Consider the following 12,194-nt stretch of genomic DNA (forward strand, 5'->3'; position numbering starts at 1 on the left):
ATTCAGGTTCGTTTTAAATTGTATGATTAAGTTTCATAAAATGACGTGTACAATTGTTCATTATATGTATTTTACGTAAAATAGTTTTAATAAAAACACATTTTAAATAGTTCCAATAGAATTAATTAAGGCGGCACGGTGGACGACCGGTTAGAGCGTCAGCCTCACAGTTGTGAGGACCCGGGTTCAATCCCCCGGCCCCGCCTGTGTGGAGTTTGCATGTTCTCCCCGTGCCCGCTTGGGCGGCTTTTCTCCGGGCACTCCGCTTTCCTCCCACATCCCCAAAACATGCATTCGTTGGAGACTCTAAATTGCCCGTAGGCGTGACTGTGAGTGCGAATGGTTGTTTGTTTGTATGTGCCCTGCGATGGGCTGGCAACCCGTTCGGGGCGTGCCCCGCCTCCTGCCCGATGACAGCTGGGATAGGAGGAGACGCGGCTCAGAAAATGGATGGATGGATGAATTAATTAATGGATTATTTAACACAATTTCTCATGGTGAAATTTAGATGTTTGTATTGTTTACAATAAATAAATGGAGCAATTTAATTAGATAAATCAATAAATATAATTCATACATGAATGAATACATTTAATGAACCAATTTTAAGAGAAAAAACATTTATTAAATGAATGCCGCAAATATTCCAGGGAACTCTTGATGTGAATGCTCTTAAAAAATGTAGTAGCTAATATGTTTAGAAGAAAAAATGTTTAGCTAATATGCAAATTCAAACTGCCGAGAACCAAAAGTACCACAAGCTTCAAATAACAAATAAAATCCATCTATCTCAGGGTGGACTCTTGGACATAGATAATCCTGATAGCAACTACCAGAAACAACAACCCCACTTGGATGGCCCCGCACCAGCTTGCCGCCATGGAAAGACGACAACCGCCGTCGGGGAAACAACATCGTCAGGCTCCACGTGTACGTAGCGGTTTAAGTCGACTGAACCACCGACAACATTGCAAGATTGTCATGGAAGAAGCGGCTTGGCATGGATGCTGTAGCTATGTTATGTCATACAAAGAGAGGAAAACAATGATAACTAGAGTAAAAGGAGAGAGCGGCGATCGTATAGGCCAAACTCAGGCCCGGGGGCCAAATTTGGCACGCAAGACCTCATCAAACGTGTATTAGAGCTGGCCCGCCAGTAAATAGCACATGCGCCACGAATATTACAAACCCCAGAATACTTCGCTAGTGCGTCGGCCCATCGGTCTCGACCGTTCTGTTGCAGTCGTTAGCAACTATGCTACCGGTCTCCTCGAGCCAATTTACACTTCCCCTTCCCAAAAATGGCCAAACGGAAGATGGCAAAGGGTTCGCTTCCAAGAGATTGTCTGTTGACTAAAGTAAAAGACAGACCGTGTTGTCGCGTGTGGAGCAACGTGGCTGGAACAAAGAATAGAACATCATCGAATTCAGGGTTGTTGGTTTTTTAATGCTCTTTATCAACTCCTCGGCAGGGAACGTATTAACGTTCAATAGTTTCAAGTTTGGATTTTTATTGAAGGACATTCTTATTTTTGGGGGGTTGGTTTGTTGTAGGCCTTTGAAAAAAGATTTCCATCCAAAAGAAAGGCCGTCGGAGATAGATAAATAGAAGATCGAGAGACAGAAGAATTCATGTTAGAGATTTAAATACAAAACAACAAACAAATACCACTGATGTCTTTTATTGCAAATTTGATTTCTTGTGTTTCTAATATGCGAGTTTGTTTATTCCAGATTCAGTGTTGAAGCGAAATGTAAGTTTGTTGTCATATGTCATATAAGGGAAGCATGCACATGGCAGTGGTTTTTCATTCGATTTTTCATTTTGGCCACCGTGAATTGGAGTTTGACAGCCGTGCTGGAGATATTGCAGAGCCTCTCTTCCATCCCTTCGCTGCACTCCTGCACGTCCGTCATAGTCGCTCTCCTCGATTCACTTTTTCAGCCACGGTTACAAAATGTTAGAATTATTAATATATTATAAAATGCTGACTATAGTTAAATGCTACTGTCCAACACAATATATATACTGTGCGTAGTGCGTCGGTACGGTGTGGCGCCGGCCGACTGAATGTCACTTCATATCCGGAGAGTTTTGTTGCGAAAGCAACCGTGCATTCCGGCATGTTTTGCAGATGTAACAGCCAATCAAAATGCCACGTCGTAATCGCATGAGCTTACCCGACCAAAGTAGACATTTTCAGGCTATGGTGTAGTAATAAGATGTAGGTTTCCTTGTTAAATGAATTAAATATTTCTTATTGTATTATTGCTGATCTATAATCTGTGTTTCAACTTACTTTCACACTATGACATATCGTAAAACGAAAAATGAAATAAAGTGCACACAATGTGACGACACGAGTTTGATTGTCAGTCAGGAATGTGTTTACTTGTTATTTGCACGCTGAGCTACCAAGCTGGAACTGATTACGTAAGAGAGATGTTATTTCAAAAGGCCGCAGCGTGCACGCCATTCGTCGTCACTTTGGCGAAGGGCGACAGCACGCTCGTAATCAACCACCGCTACCGACATGTCCCCAGTCAATAATGCAGGTAAGATAACATTTTTCATCGCTTTTGGACTGAACTACAGAAAATACAAATAAAAATCACGATATTCTAACCTATTGAGTGTTTATTTATGTATGACAAAATACTTACAGTACCAAAGCCCCAGTGTTTAGATGTGAAGCCTTTACACTTGTGGTGTTCTTTTGTACCAGCAGATGTGAGAAAAGTAACCAATAATTTTACACAAGGCAGAATACTTTTACTTTAGAATATTATGCTTCAAGTAAAAGTAGAGCGTCATACTCCAAATATGTATTAAGTATTAAGTAATCAGTGGAAAAAAACCAACTCAAGCGCTTGAGTATCTGACGAGTAACTTTTTTTTTTTTTAAAGTAGAGCATGAGCGTCAGATAGACCAAAATATAAAATTGAAGCGGCTCAGAAAATTCACATACTACCCAACAATATTTCTTTAACTAAAACATTAACAAATTCAATCTTTATAAAATGACAAATTAAGGCAAAATCAGCCATAGAAAAATGGCCATTAAGAAACCTTCTTTGTTTACACTCACGAAAGAGCACAATCGGCTTATTAGGGAGCAAGTACACGTTTTTATCAGTTTTCAGTGGAGTTTTTGTAGGCTGAAATGTCGACATTTTTAGGCAGACACAGACATAGCCATTGTTCTGGATTGTCTGTAAGGGTTCGCCCGGGAGTCACGTGCCCTTGTTTCCTCCGTGGTTCGTTGTTGTGCCGCGCTTCACGGAAGTCGGTCGCTCGGAGACTCGGTGCGCGGTCACGTGACAGCCTGGCTCCGCTCGGTCGGTGAAACGCAGTCAAACGTCGCAAGTTGTTACGTAGCATTGGTAAAACAAAGCCACGTGGCGGACAACCAAGACAAATTGATTCAAAATAAAAGTAACGAGCGGAATGTCTGCGCTGCGACTGACTGGCGACCAGTTCAGGGCGTAGTCCGCCTTTGGCCCGAACTCAGCCGGGATCAAACGGAAGGACGGCTGGATGGAGCCGAATGTCCTTGGAGGGAAGCGTTTCTTCTTCACTGAAAAACATTCAAACTTGTCTGACGAGTACAATTGAACAATCTAGTATCAATATATTGTTTCTTTTCAAATAATAATACTTATTATTAGTAGTATAATTATTATTGTTATTATTATACCTTTATTATTATTATATATATATATATATAATATGAGAGTACTATTAATTATTATTATTATTATATATATATATATACATATATATATATATATATATATATATATATATATATATATATAAAGGCGGCACGGTGGACGACCGGTTAGAGAGTCTGCCTCACGGTTCTGAGGTTGCGGGTTGAAATCCCGGCCCCGCCCGTGTGGAGTTTGCATGCTCTCCCCGTGCCTGCGTGGGTGGCTTTTCTCCGGGCACTCCGGTTTCCTCCCACTTCCCCAAAACAGGCGTGCTCGGTTAATTGACAACTCTAAATTGCCCGTAGGTGTGATTGAGAGCGCGAACGGTCGTTTGTTTGTATGTGCCCAGCGATGGGCTGGCGACCAGCTCAGGGTGTAGCCCGCCTCCCGCCCGATGATAGCTGGGATGCACGCCCGCGACCCTTGTGAGGAGAAGCAGCTCAGAAAACGGATGGATGGAAATTTAACGAGCTACTACCCACCTCATTATTAGTGTCCCGATATGTACATGAAATATAATTATACATGTTAAAAATACACCATCCAAATAATCCATCAGCATGTACAGATGAATTGTGTCTTTTAAACTGCCGCTCGCATGCAAATGCGAAGACCTCCGAGAGTCTTAAGAAGTCCAATTGAAGTCAGATCTTCTGTGCGCTTTGGGACTTGTCTTTCTGCGGCAAAACCAGGCCACACACGTGCATCCCCGATGTGAGAAAACGCTCCGTTCCCCCAAACATTCTACACATTTCTCATTATCAAACGATCCAGACTTTTCTCTGCAGTTGCTATTGACGGATGAATGATGGTTTGAAGCAGAAGAATTTCTCCTGGTTGTGTCATTGGAGCTTCTCAGACATGGACGCGTGACTCTCCTTGCACATACGCAACATTTCCCCCTTCACAAATCGACCGTATCGTATACCGGCGTTGACGTGCTGAACGTGTACGCAGCAGATGAGCTCAAGCGAGGTACCGCTCCAGGACTGAAGGGTTTGGAGACCATCGCTCCTCTGGTCCGCTCTGTGGAGGAGACCCCGGATCCGATCCCCGCTGAGCTCCGAGGGACTATTCCCCCTTGGATCAATGGCAGCCTGCTCCGAAACGGCCCAGCAAAGTTTCAGTTCGGACACACTGGGTGAGTTCGACCGATTTTTTTACGCAGGTTCAATTGCCCAATTCTCATTCAATGCTCATAGCCATTTTTATTTGTTTGCTCTATTCCTATTAATATGTGGCCGTCTTCACATTCACTTGTATGCACCGATGTCCGAATTGCACGTTGCTCATTCCAAAGACGTGCACACACTATGTACAGTTTACACTGCTAATATATATTACTCCGTGCTGAAAACAACAGCAGCATTTGCTTACATGTAGCTTCAAATAATGCGGTGTGAATATTTGAGATATATGAAAGAATTAAATCCAAATATGAAATGTGACACCCATGTTAAATGTGAACGCTAAATCTCAACTTTATTATCTAAATGTTGAATCTAGATGTAAATGTTAAGTCTAATTGTTATACCAAAACCTGAATCTAAATGTAAATATCATTTGCAATGTTAAATCGAAATAAAAATGTAACGCAAAAGTAGAAAAAAAAATAAAAATACATCCATAACACAAATAATGACGATTATATAGTGTTTATTTGGCCCGGGATGACTCTTCCCCAAGTCATTTTAATGAGTCAATAGTAGTAACATCATCATTACTGCAATGACTTTCCTTGTTTAATGATGGACACACCTCGAATGAAGCGTATTTAAATGACAACGAGTTAAGCTTGGCAAAATGTTTTTGCAAATTTCCAGTTGTTCCCTTCCAGAATGCATGCACGATTGTGTCGCTTGAACCATGTCGTGTAAATCCAGCGTTGTCCTTCTTTCCTCCACGACAGCTACAACCACTGGTTTGACGGGATGGCTCTGCTGCACAAGTTTAAGATGGAGAAAGGCCAGGTGACGTACACGAGCCGCTTCCTGCGCAGCGACGCGTACAACAAGAATAGCGAGCGGGACCGCATCGTGGTCTCAGAATTCGGTACCCTCGCAATGCCCGACCCCTGTAAGAACATCTTTCAGCGATTCTTCTCCCGCTTTGAGACCATAAGTGAGTAGTAACGTCAAAAGTATTCTCGTTAGCACGTACTGCTTATCTTGTATTGGGCAAAAGAGCTCCAAAACGGTGACATTTTCACCTCAGAGATGTAAACCGTGCGGATGTAGGCTTAAGACACACCTCCCAAACATCACTCCCACCCCTTAGTCTCGTCTGACCAAGCCATTTTGCTTGCTTTAATGCGTCCAACATTGTTGCTCAGAATTGTGGGAAAGGCCCTTTTCTATTTTAGCATTTGTCGGTGCCCCGGTGCATAAAGCGAGATCCGGAAAAGCACGCTTGGATGAGTTTGGTGTGGAAGAAGTCCATCTAACACCTTTGGATTGAACGAGAAGATATTTGGAGAGCTTCCTCTGAATAAATGGTCTAAATCACAGAAATAAAGTCTACCGAGCGGAAAGTGTCATTGCTGCCAGTTGCAAGACTAATTCCATATTTTCTAACATTATCTCTTACTCAAGTGCCAAAGGCAAGGTGTCCCAATAGCTCTGTCCGTTGTTGTCGTCATCCTACTGTTGTGAATCGCTAGCATCCGTGATAATTACAATTATTTTGGCCCCATCGCTTATGACGCATGCAAGCATGCGCCCAAACGTTTGCCCCATTTGGTGTTTGCGCAGACTTGCGCCCAAGGTAACTGACTATACGCTGTGTTATGAAACGGCACGTGCTGCAGTAGGGAAACTGGAAATTTGCTTCCGAGCTGTTCAGAGTAACGATCTGCAGGAACACATGCACTCGGAGAAACACGCAGTCATTTGTCCGTTCCAGAGCCCACAGACAACGGCAACGTCAACTTTACGAAATACAAGGGAGACTACTACGTCAGCACAGAGAGCGACTTGATGCACAAAGTAAACCCAGACAACCTAGAAACCGTGGAACAGGTACAAATATGCACTGCTTATGAAGTAAGACATCATTCAAAGTGTGACACCCATCATTTAAATGTCATTTAGTACCCTGTCTTCCTTAATGTGATCACATTTTCCAACCACTTGTCAAACACCTGAAGAAATACAGTGTAGTCGGTGGACAGGCGCTCACCCTGGGGTCAAAGTAATAACAAGCCCAGATAAATCTGCGCAATTTATCAAGATGTCGCCAATATTCACCTCGTTTCATTAACAATTGCTGTATTTGGTTTTGACTGTTATGACAGAATTGTTTTTAGCATAAAGTAAGATGATTTTTCAATCACAGGTACAAAAAAAAATTAAAAAAAAAAAAATGATTGTAACCTATAGATAATCCATCAATCCTGTTTGTGGACAGCTTGTTCTCATAAAGCCCACCAGACGCTACGCAACGCGACCGAACATCAGCGTTTGGTTTTTAGCAACCAGTTTGGCTACTTTCAACATGTTCAAACCCAAGTCAATCCACAATCGGTGTATTTGTTCTTCCCATTTTTTAATTGGCAACCAAGAAATGAAAAAGTTCTTCTTCTTATTATTATGATTATTATTATTATGAAACAAATCATTCAATTGTTCATTTTTTTTCCCCATATTTCAAAACCGAGATGAAACTGTGCTGCGTGAATTGCGATGTGAAACGGAATGTCGCTAATCCGTGTTGAGGTTATTGTAGCGCACCACACATAGTATGACCAAGATTCTTAAATGGCAGATTATTTTGGGGCATTTCTATGCGTGTGTGGGGTCTTTTAGGTTAGTTTTTGAAAAATCCTCGTGTGTACCAGGCTTTACTTCAACACATTGTCAGTGCATTTCAACCAGCGCGATAGGCGAATAAATCCATCTGGCGGTGGCTTAAGACTGACACCGATGATGATGACGATTGTTTGCCGCTGGGTCCCAGCTCCGACACGTGCACAACAGTCACACCTATGCAGGAGAAGGGGCAGGCCCTGACAACAAATCGGGTTCTGTGACTTGATACCGAGCCGCGCCATCTCTTAATAGCTGCCACGCTTTGTAGGTCGACTGGAGCAAGTTCGTCGCTGTTAACGGAGCCACCGCCCACCCTCACTACGACCCCGATGGTACCTGCTTCAATATGGGCAACTCCTATGGAAGTAAAGGTAAGACCTTTGCATTCTGTCTTGTCTGAGTTGCCAACGCCAAAAGTATCTCCATGTTGTGACGCGTCATGATTGTGCCTTTTTCAGGAAGCGCGTACAACATCATTTGTGTACCTCCTGAGAAGTCAAATGCTGAAGACACCCTGCAAGGAGCCAAAATTCTCTGTTCCATTGCGCCTGCAAACCGGTACCAGCCCTCCTACTACCACAGCTTCGGTAAGTCGGCGCATAGCAGCTCGTACCGCTGCCGCTTTCATCCGAACAGCCCTCAACCCTCCAGCCATGTCGGAGAACTACGTGGTGTTCATTGAGCAGCCAAGTAAAATAGACCTGATGAAGATAGCCACGTGTAAGATGAGGGGCAAGCCGTTCCGGGATGCCATCTACTGGGACCCCGAGCTTGAAACCATCCTGCATCTTATCAACAAGCGTACAGGAGAGGTGCGAGGTCGCAGTCAGGCTCGAGGGACAACTCGATGGGGTTTAGGTCGAACAACATGCTGTCCTCTCCTCAGGCCAGCCCAGTGAAGTACTACGCCAAAGCTTGCTTCAACTTCCATCAGATCAACGCCTTTGAAGAGGATGGGTTCTTGATGCTGGACCTGTGTTGCTTTGACGACGGCCAAGCCCTCGACATCTACTCCCTTCAGAATTTACGCAAGTCGGGAGAAGCGCTAGATGAGGTCAGCTCGTCCCTAAGGACACATTGGCTCATTTTTCCTCGTGTTAATGGCTTGCACGTTACAGGAGCGTAAATTACAGTGCAACACACAATTCACACATCTGTTCTTGGGTCAAACTGAAACCATCACAAACAACTTTAGTTGTGCAGGCAATGTTTTGAGTGTCATCTTAACATTTGTAGCAGTCATACAAGTGAAAACATATATTAACCAGTGTTTCTAGGTTTATGACGGAGTTCTGTTCTAACACAGTAGCAAGTCATAAATACAGTCAATATTTGGATGTCATGCCCAGCGATTGGCTGGTGGCCAGCGTAGGGTGTACAAAGTCAGCTGCTGTCGGCTCCAGCTCACCTGCGACCGTAATGACCGTAAGGGCTATCGGAAAGGGATGGAAATCAAATAAGCCTCCGTTCCGATTTGTATCGGGTTCCTTCATGAATCTTGCAATGAAACACTGGCGAATATTCTGTGATCATATATAAGTTACTGTTGAATGAGATTTTGCCGTGATTTGAATTCATTCAAAGTACACAAACGGCCTTGGTTTTGCATCCAGGTGTACAACAGCACAAGCAGAGCGTTTCCTCGTCGCTTTGTTTTGCCTCTTCACGTGACCGATGACACGCCGGCCGACCAAAACCTGAACACTCGTCCTTCCGGCACAGCGACATGCGTCAAGAACAGCAGCACCAGGGTGAGCGAGGAATTTGGCTTCACTGCAAGAAGTCATTTCCCATATTTAGATGCTGCATTTGTGTTCCCCTCTGAGAGTATCGGTGGATCCGATTCAAGGGTCGGCACCGATTGCGATATACGGAGCCAACGCGTCATTTAGCGCGTGCTTTCGGGGATCCCGAAGTTCGTCTTCATGTTCTGAACTCAGACCGAATCTGGGCTGACTACACGTGATGTCAATGACGAGTTGATTCGCTGTTTGCCATCAGGTGTTCTGCCAACACGAGGATCTCCACGGCGATGACCTCTACCGGTACGGAGGCCTGGAGTTCCCGCACATCAACTACGAGCGATACAACGCGAGGCCTTATCGTTATTTCTACGGGTGCGGCTTCAGACACCTGTTCGGAGACTCGCTTCTCAAGATGGACCTCAACGACAAGACGCTTAAGGTGTGTACGTGCGCATGTGTGGCCTTTCCCGTGATGCAACGCAAACGTTGTCCACAGGAACACAATCTGAGATTTCCTAACCATTTCCATTGCGGTTTGCTCGTCCGAACAGCGGTTTCTGTAATCCGCTCTCAACAAGCCCAAGCCGCCGGTTAACTCCAAATGCAAGAGTGTTTTGCATTAAAACACAATAGAAACAAACAAACAAACAAACAAACAAACCTAACATTGTAACATAAACCACAACATACACTGAAGATACCATATTTAATGTTAAGGGGAGACTTCCTTATGATTCAAATGGTAGAAAGAGAAAATCCATTCTTCTCACCTTTGATAGCACCCGTATGTCAGTTGGCGGGATATTTCCCGGTACACAGAGAATGACGTACGCTGAATTGGAATTGAATCGGCAGGCGGGATCATCCGCATTCCCCTTGTGGCTGTCGTGAGAAAATCAGTTCAATTGAAACGGAATGAAATGTGCGCTTTTGACTTCACCGCGAATGGAATCAAATCAAATGTCAACAAAATACTGTCCTTGGATAATGACACAGCAGAGGTACAAAATACAAATAACGTTCAATAAATAATGCCCTCATGTGTGAAATGCTTTCGAGAGAAAAAATCAAAACTAACTCCCTCATCCAGACATCGAACTTTTCTATTTGTCTTCAGTTCGCCAGGCTCTGTGTACTATTACCGGTCATTGCTGCTTTCGGAAAACTACTATTAATGCCCACGTGACCTCAGGTCTGGCACCAGAAGGGTCTCTTCCCGTCGGAGCCGGCGTTTGTGCCCTCACCGGACGCCGTGGAGGAGGACGACGGAGTCATCCTCTCGGTGGTTCTCTCGCCCTCGCGGGTAAGATCTTTGAACAAGGATGAATATTATTCAAATGTACAGATTGTGTGCACCACACGGCAAACTCAAGATAGTCCTTTGTGATATATGTATTTAAAAACAGCATTGAGTACGGAAGTATGGAGCGCAGAGTCAAGAATGTCATTGAAAAATGACACTTGTCACAGTCTCTCTCAGTCAAGAATAATTGCAAGCCTGTTTTTGGTTTTGAGGCTCTGCACCCTGTACAATCTACTCTATTAGGTTGTTTTTCTCATTTTTATTATTGAACCACAAAAACATGTTGTGATTGTCAAGGAAGAAGCAGATTGCCACAAGGAGAAAGGGTGGATATTTTGAAGCTGTTGGCCATTTTTTAAACAACCACTCTCTGATTGTTTTAGTGTATAACAATGCTTGTATATCATCGCACAACACGAGAGGTGTCTGCACCAGTCCACCAGTATTTCTTCTTCTTCTCCAACATCAGGATAAAGGCACATTCCTCCTGGTTTTGGATGCCAAGACGTTTGAAGAGTTGGGAAGAGCCAACGTGCCCGTCAACATGCCCTATGGCCTACATGGTGTCTTCAATGCAACTGCTTCAGTGAATTGAAAATAGCTTTCCTCATGATATAATGATATAATGATATAATAACATTCATCCAAAAACACTCGCGGCACATAAGTAAGCTGACGTATCTCTTCTGCGATGATGAGACTGGACTGATTTGCTGCTGTACGCCTTCCTCAACTCGCGTGTGGGCACAGAACCGCCAAATACGATGAAAGCCATCTTCACATTAAATGTTTCTAGAATCGACATCATTTGAATGCAACACTTGATCGTTTTTATTTTTGTGTATCTTTCGGATCAAATTCTGAATCCGTTCCGAGACCTCGAATTGTCTTTATTTGTAGACGCTGAGAATTTAGTTCTCTACTGAAAATGTCGAGCCATAGCATCGGTTAATCCATAATGCCTGCAATTGGTCATACGTGATTTGAGTTGGACGCCCGGTCAGCATATCCCCCTCGCCGTTCTGAGGACCCGGGTTCAATCATGCAATGTGTGGGGTTTGCATGTTGTGCCCGTGCCTGCGTGGCTTTTCTCCGGGTACTCCGCTTTCCTCCTACGTCCCAAAAACATGCAGGGTAGGTTCATTGAAGACTCGAAATTGCCCCGAAGTGCGAATGCTTGTTTGTTTCTACGCGCCCTGCGATTTAGCCGGCGGCCAGTTCGGGGCGTACCCCGCCTCTCGCCCGAGTGAGGAGAAGCGGAACGGAAAATGGATGGATGGGTTCGCATTTGACGCATTTAAACCGGCACCATAAAATGCTATATCCGTCTTCAATATTTCTGCATATTGGAATGTGTAAAACAACATGGTGGGATACGTAGTGGTCATCTACAATCATTTATTTGAAAGTATTGTGATTTTTTTAGTCAAATCGGGCGTTCATTTCATTTTCCCCCCCAAAGAGTTTTATTGAACCTCAGGCAACCTTTGCTGGAATTAGCTCATGAGACAAGCAGCAAAGGAATGTTGTTGGGCAGCAGACTCTTTAATTCAGCTTTATTTAAAGCTCAGTTATGTTCAATGTTACGCAAGAGAATAAGAGACGGATCCAAGAAAAACTCTCTC

At 43.8% G+C, this 12,194-nt stretch overlaps 1 protein-coding gene across 3 annotated transcripts; it reads left to right on the forward strand.

Moving 5' to 3' along the window:
• Positions 1 to 2,451: 2,451 nt before the first annotated feature.
• Positions 2,452 to 11,376, forward strand: LOC133415787 (carotenoid-cleaving dioxygenase, mitochondrial-like). Of its 3 annotated transcripts, none has more exons than XM_061702176.1 (12): positions 2,452 to 2,556; positions 4,673 to 4,856; positions 5,625 to 5,836; positions 6,617 to 6,732; positions 7,790 to 7,892; positions 7,980 to 8,108; positions 8,173 to 8,333; positions 8,408 to 8,575; positions 9,135 to 9,272; positions 9,523 to 9,705; positions 10,459 to 10,569; positions 11,039 to 11,376. In XM_061702176.1, the coding sequence occupies exons 1-12, from the start codon at positions 2,535 to 2,537 to the stop codon at positions 11,162 to 11,164; spliced, it is 1,653 nt and encodes a 550-aa protein (XP_061558160.1). In that variant the 5' UTR covers positions 2,452 to 2,534; the 3' UTR covers positions 11,165 to 11,376. The 3 variants fall into 3 exon arrangements, with proteins under 3 accessions (XP_061558160.1, XP_061558162.1, XP_061558161.1); XM_061702177.1 differs by having other exon boundaries at positions 2,453 to 2,556; positions 4,676 to 4,856; XM_061702178.1 differs by lacking the exon at positions 11,039 to 11,376 and having other exon boundaries at positions 10,384 to 10,473.
• The last annotated feature ends 818 nt before the right edge of the window (positions 11,377 to 12,194 follow it).

Source organism: Phycodurus eques, chromosome 17 (genome assembly GCF_024500275.1).
Source record: "Phycodurus eques isolate BA_2022a chromosome 17, UOR_Pequ_1.1, whole genome shotgun sequence".
NCBI classification, from domain to species: Eukaryota; Metazoa; Chordata; class Actinopteri; order Syngnathiformes; family Syngnathidae; genus Phycodurus; species Phycodurus eques.

Bases quoted from the DNA above. Each gene is read 5' to 3' on its own strand.
- LOC133415787 (XM_061702176.1), top strand. From the start codon at position 2,535: ATGTCCCCAGTCAATAATGCAG. The intron at 2,557-4,672 runs GTAAGATAACAT...ACGTGTACGCAG, and splicing joins GTCCCCAGTCAATAATGCAG to CAGATGAGCTCAAGCGAGGT. The intron at 5,837-6,616 runs GTGAGTAGTAAC...TGTCCGTTCCAG, and splicing joins CTCCCGCTTTGAGACCATAA to AGCCCACAGACAACGGCAAC.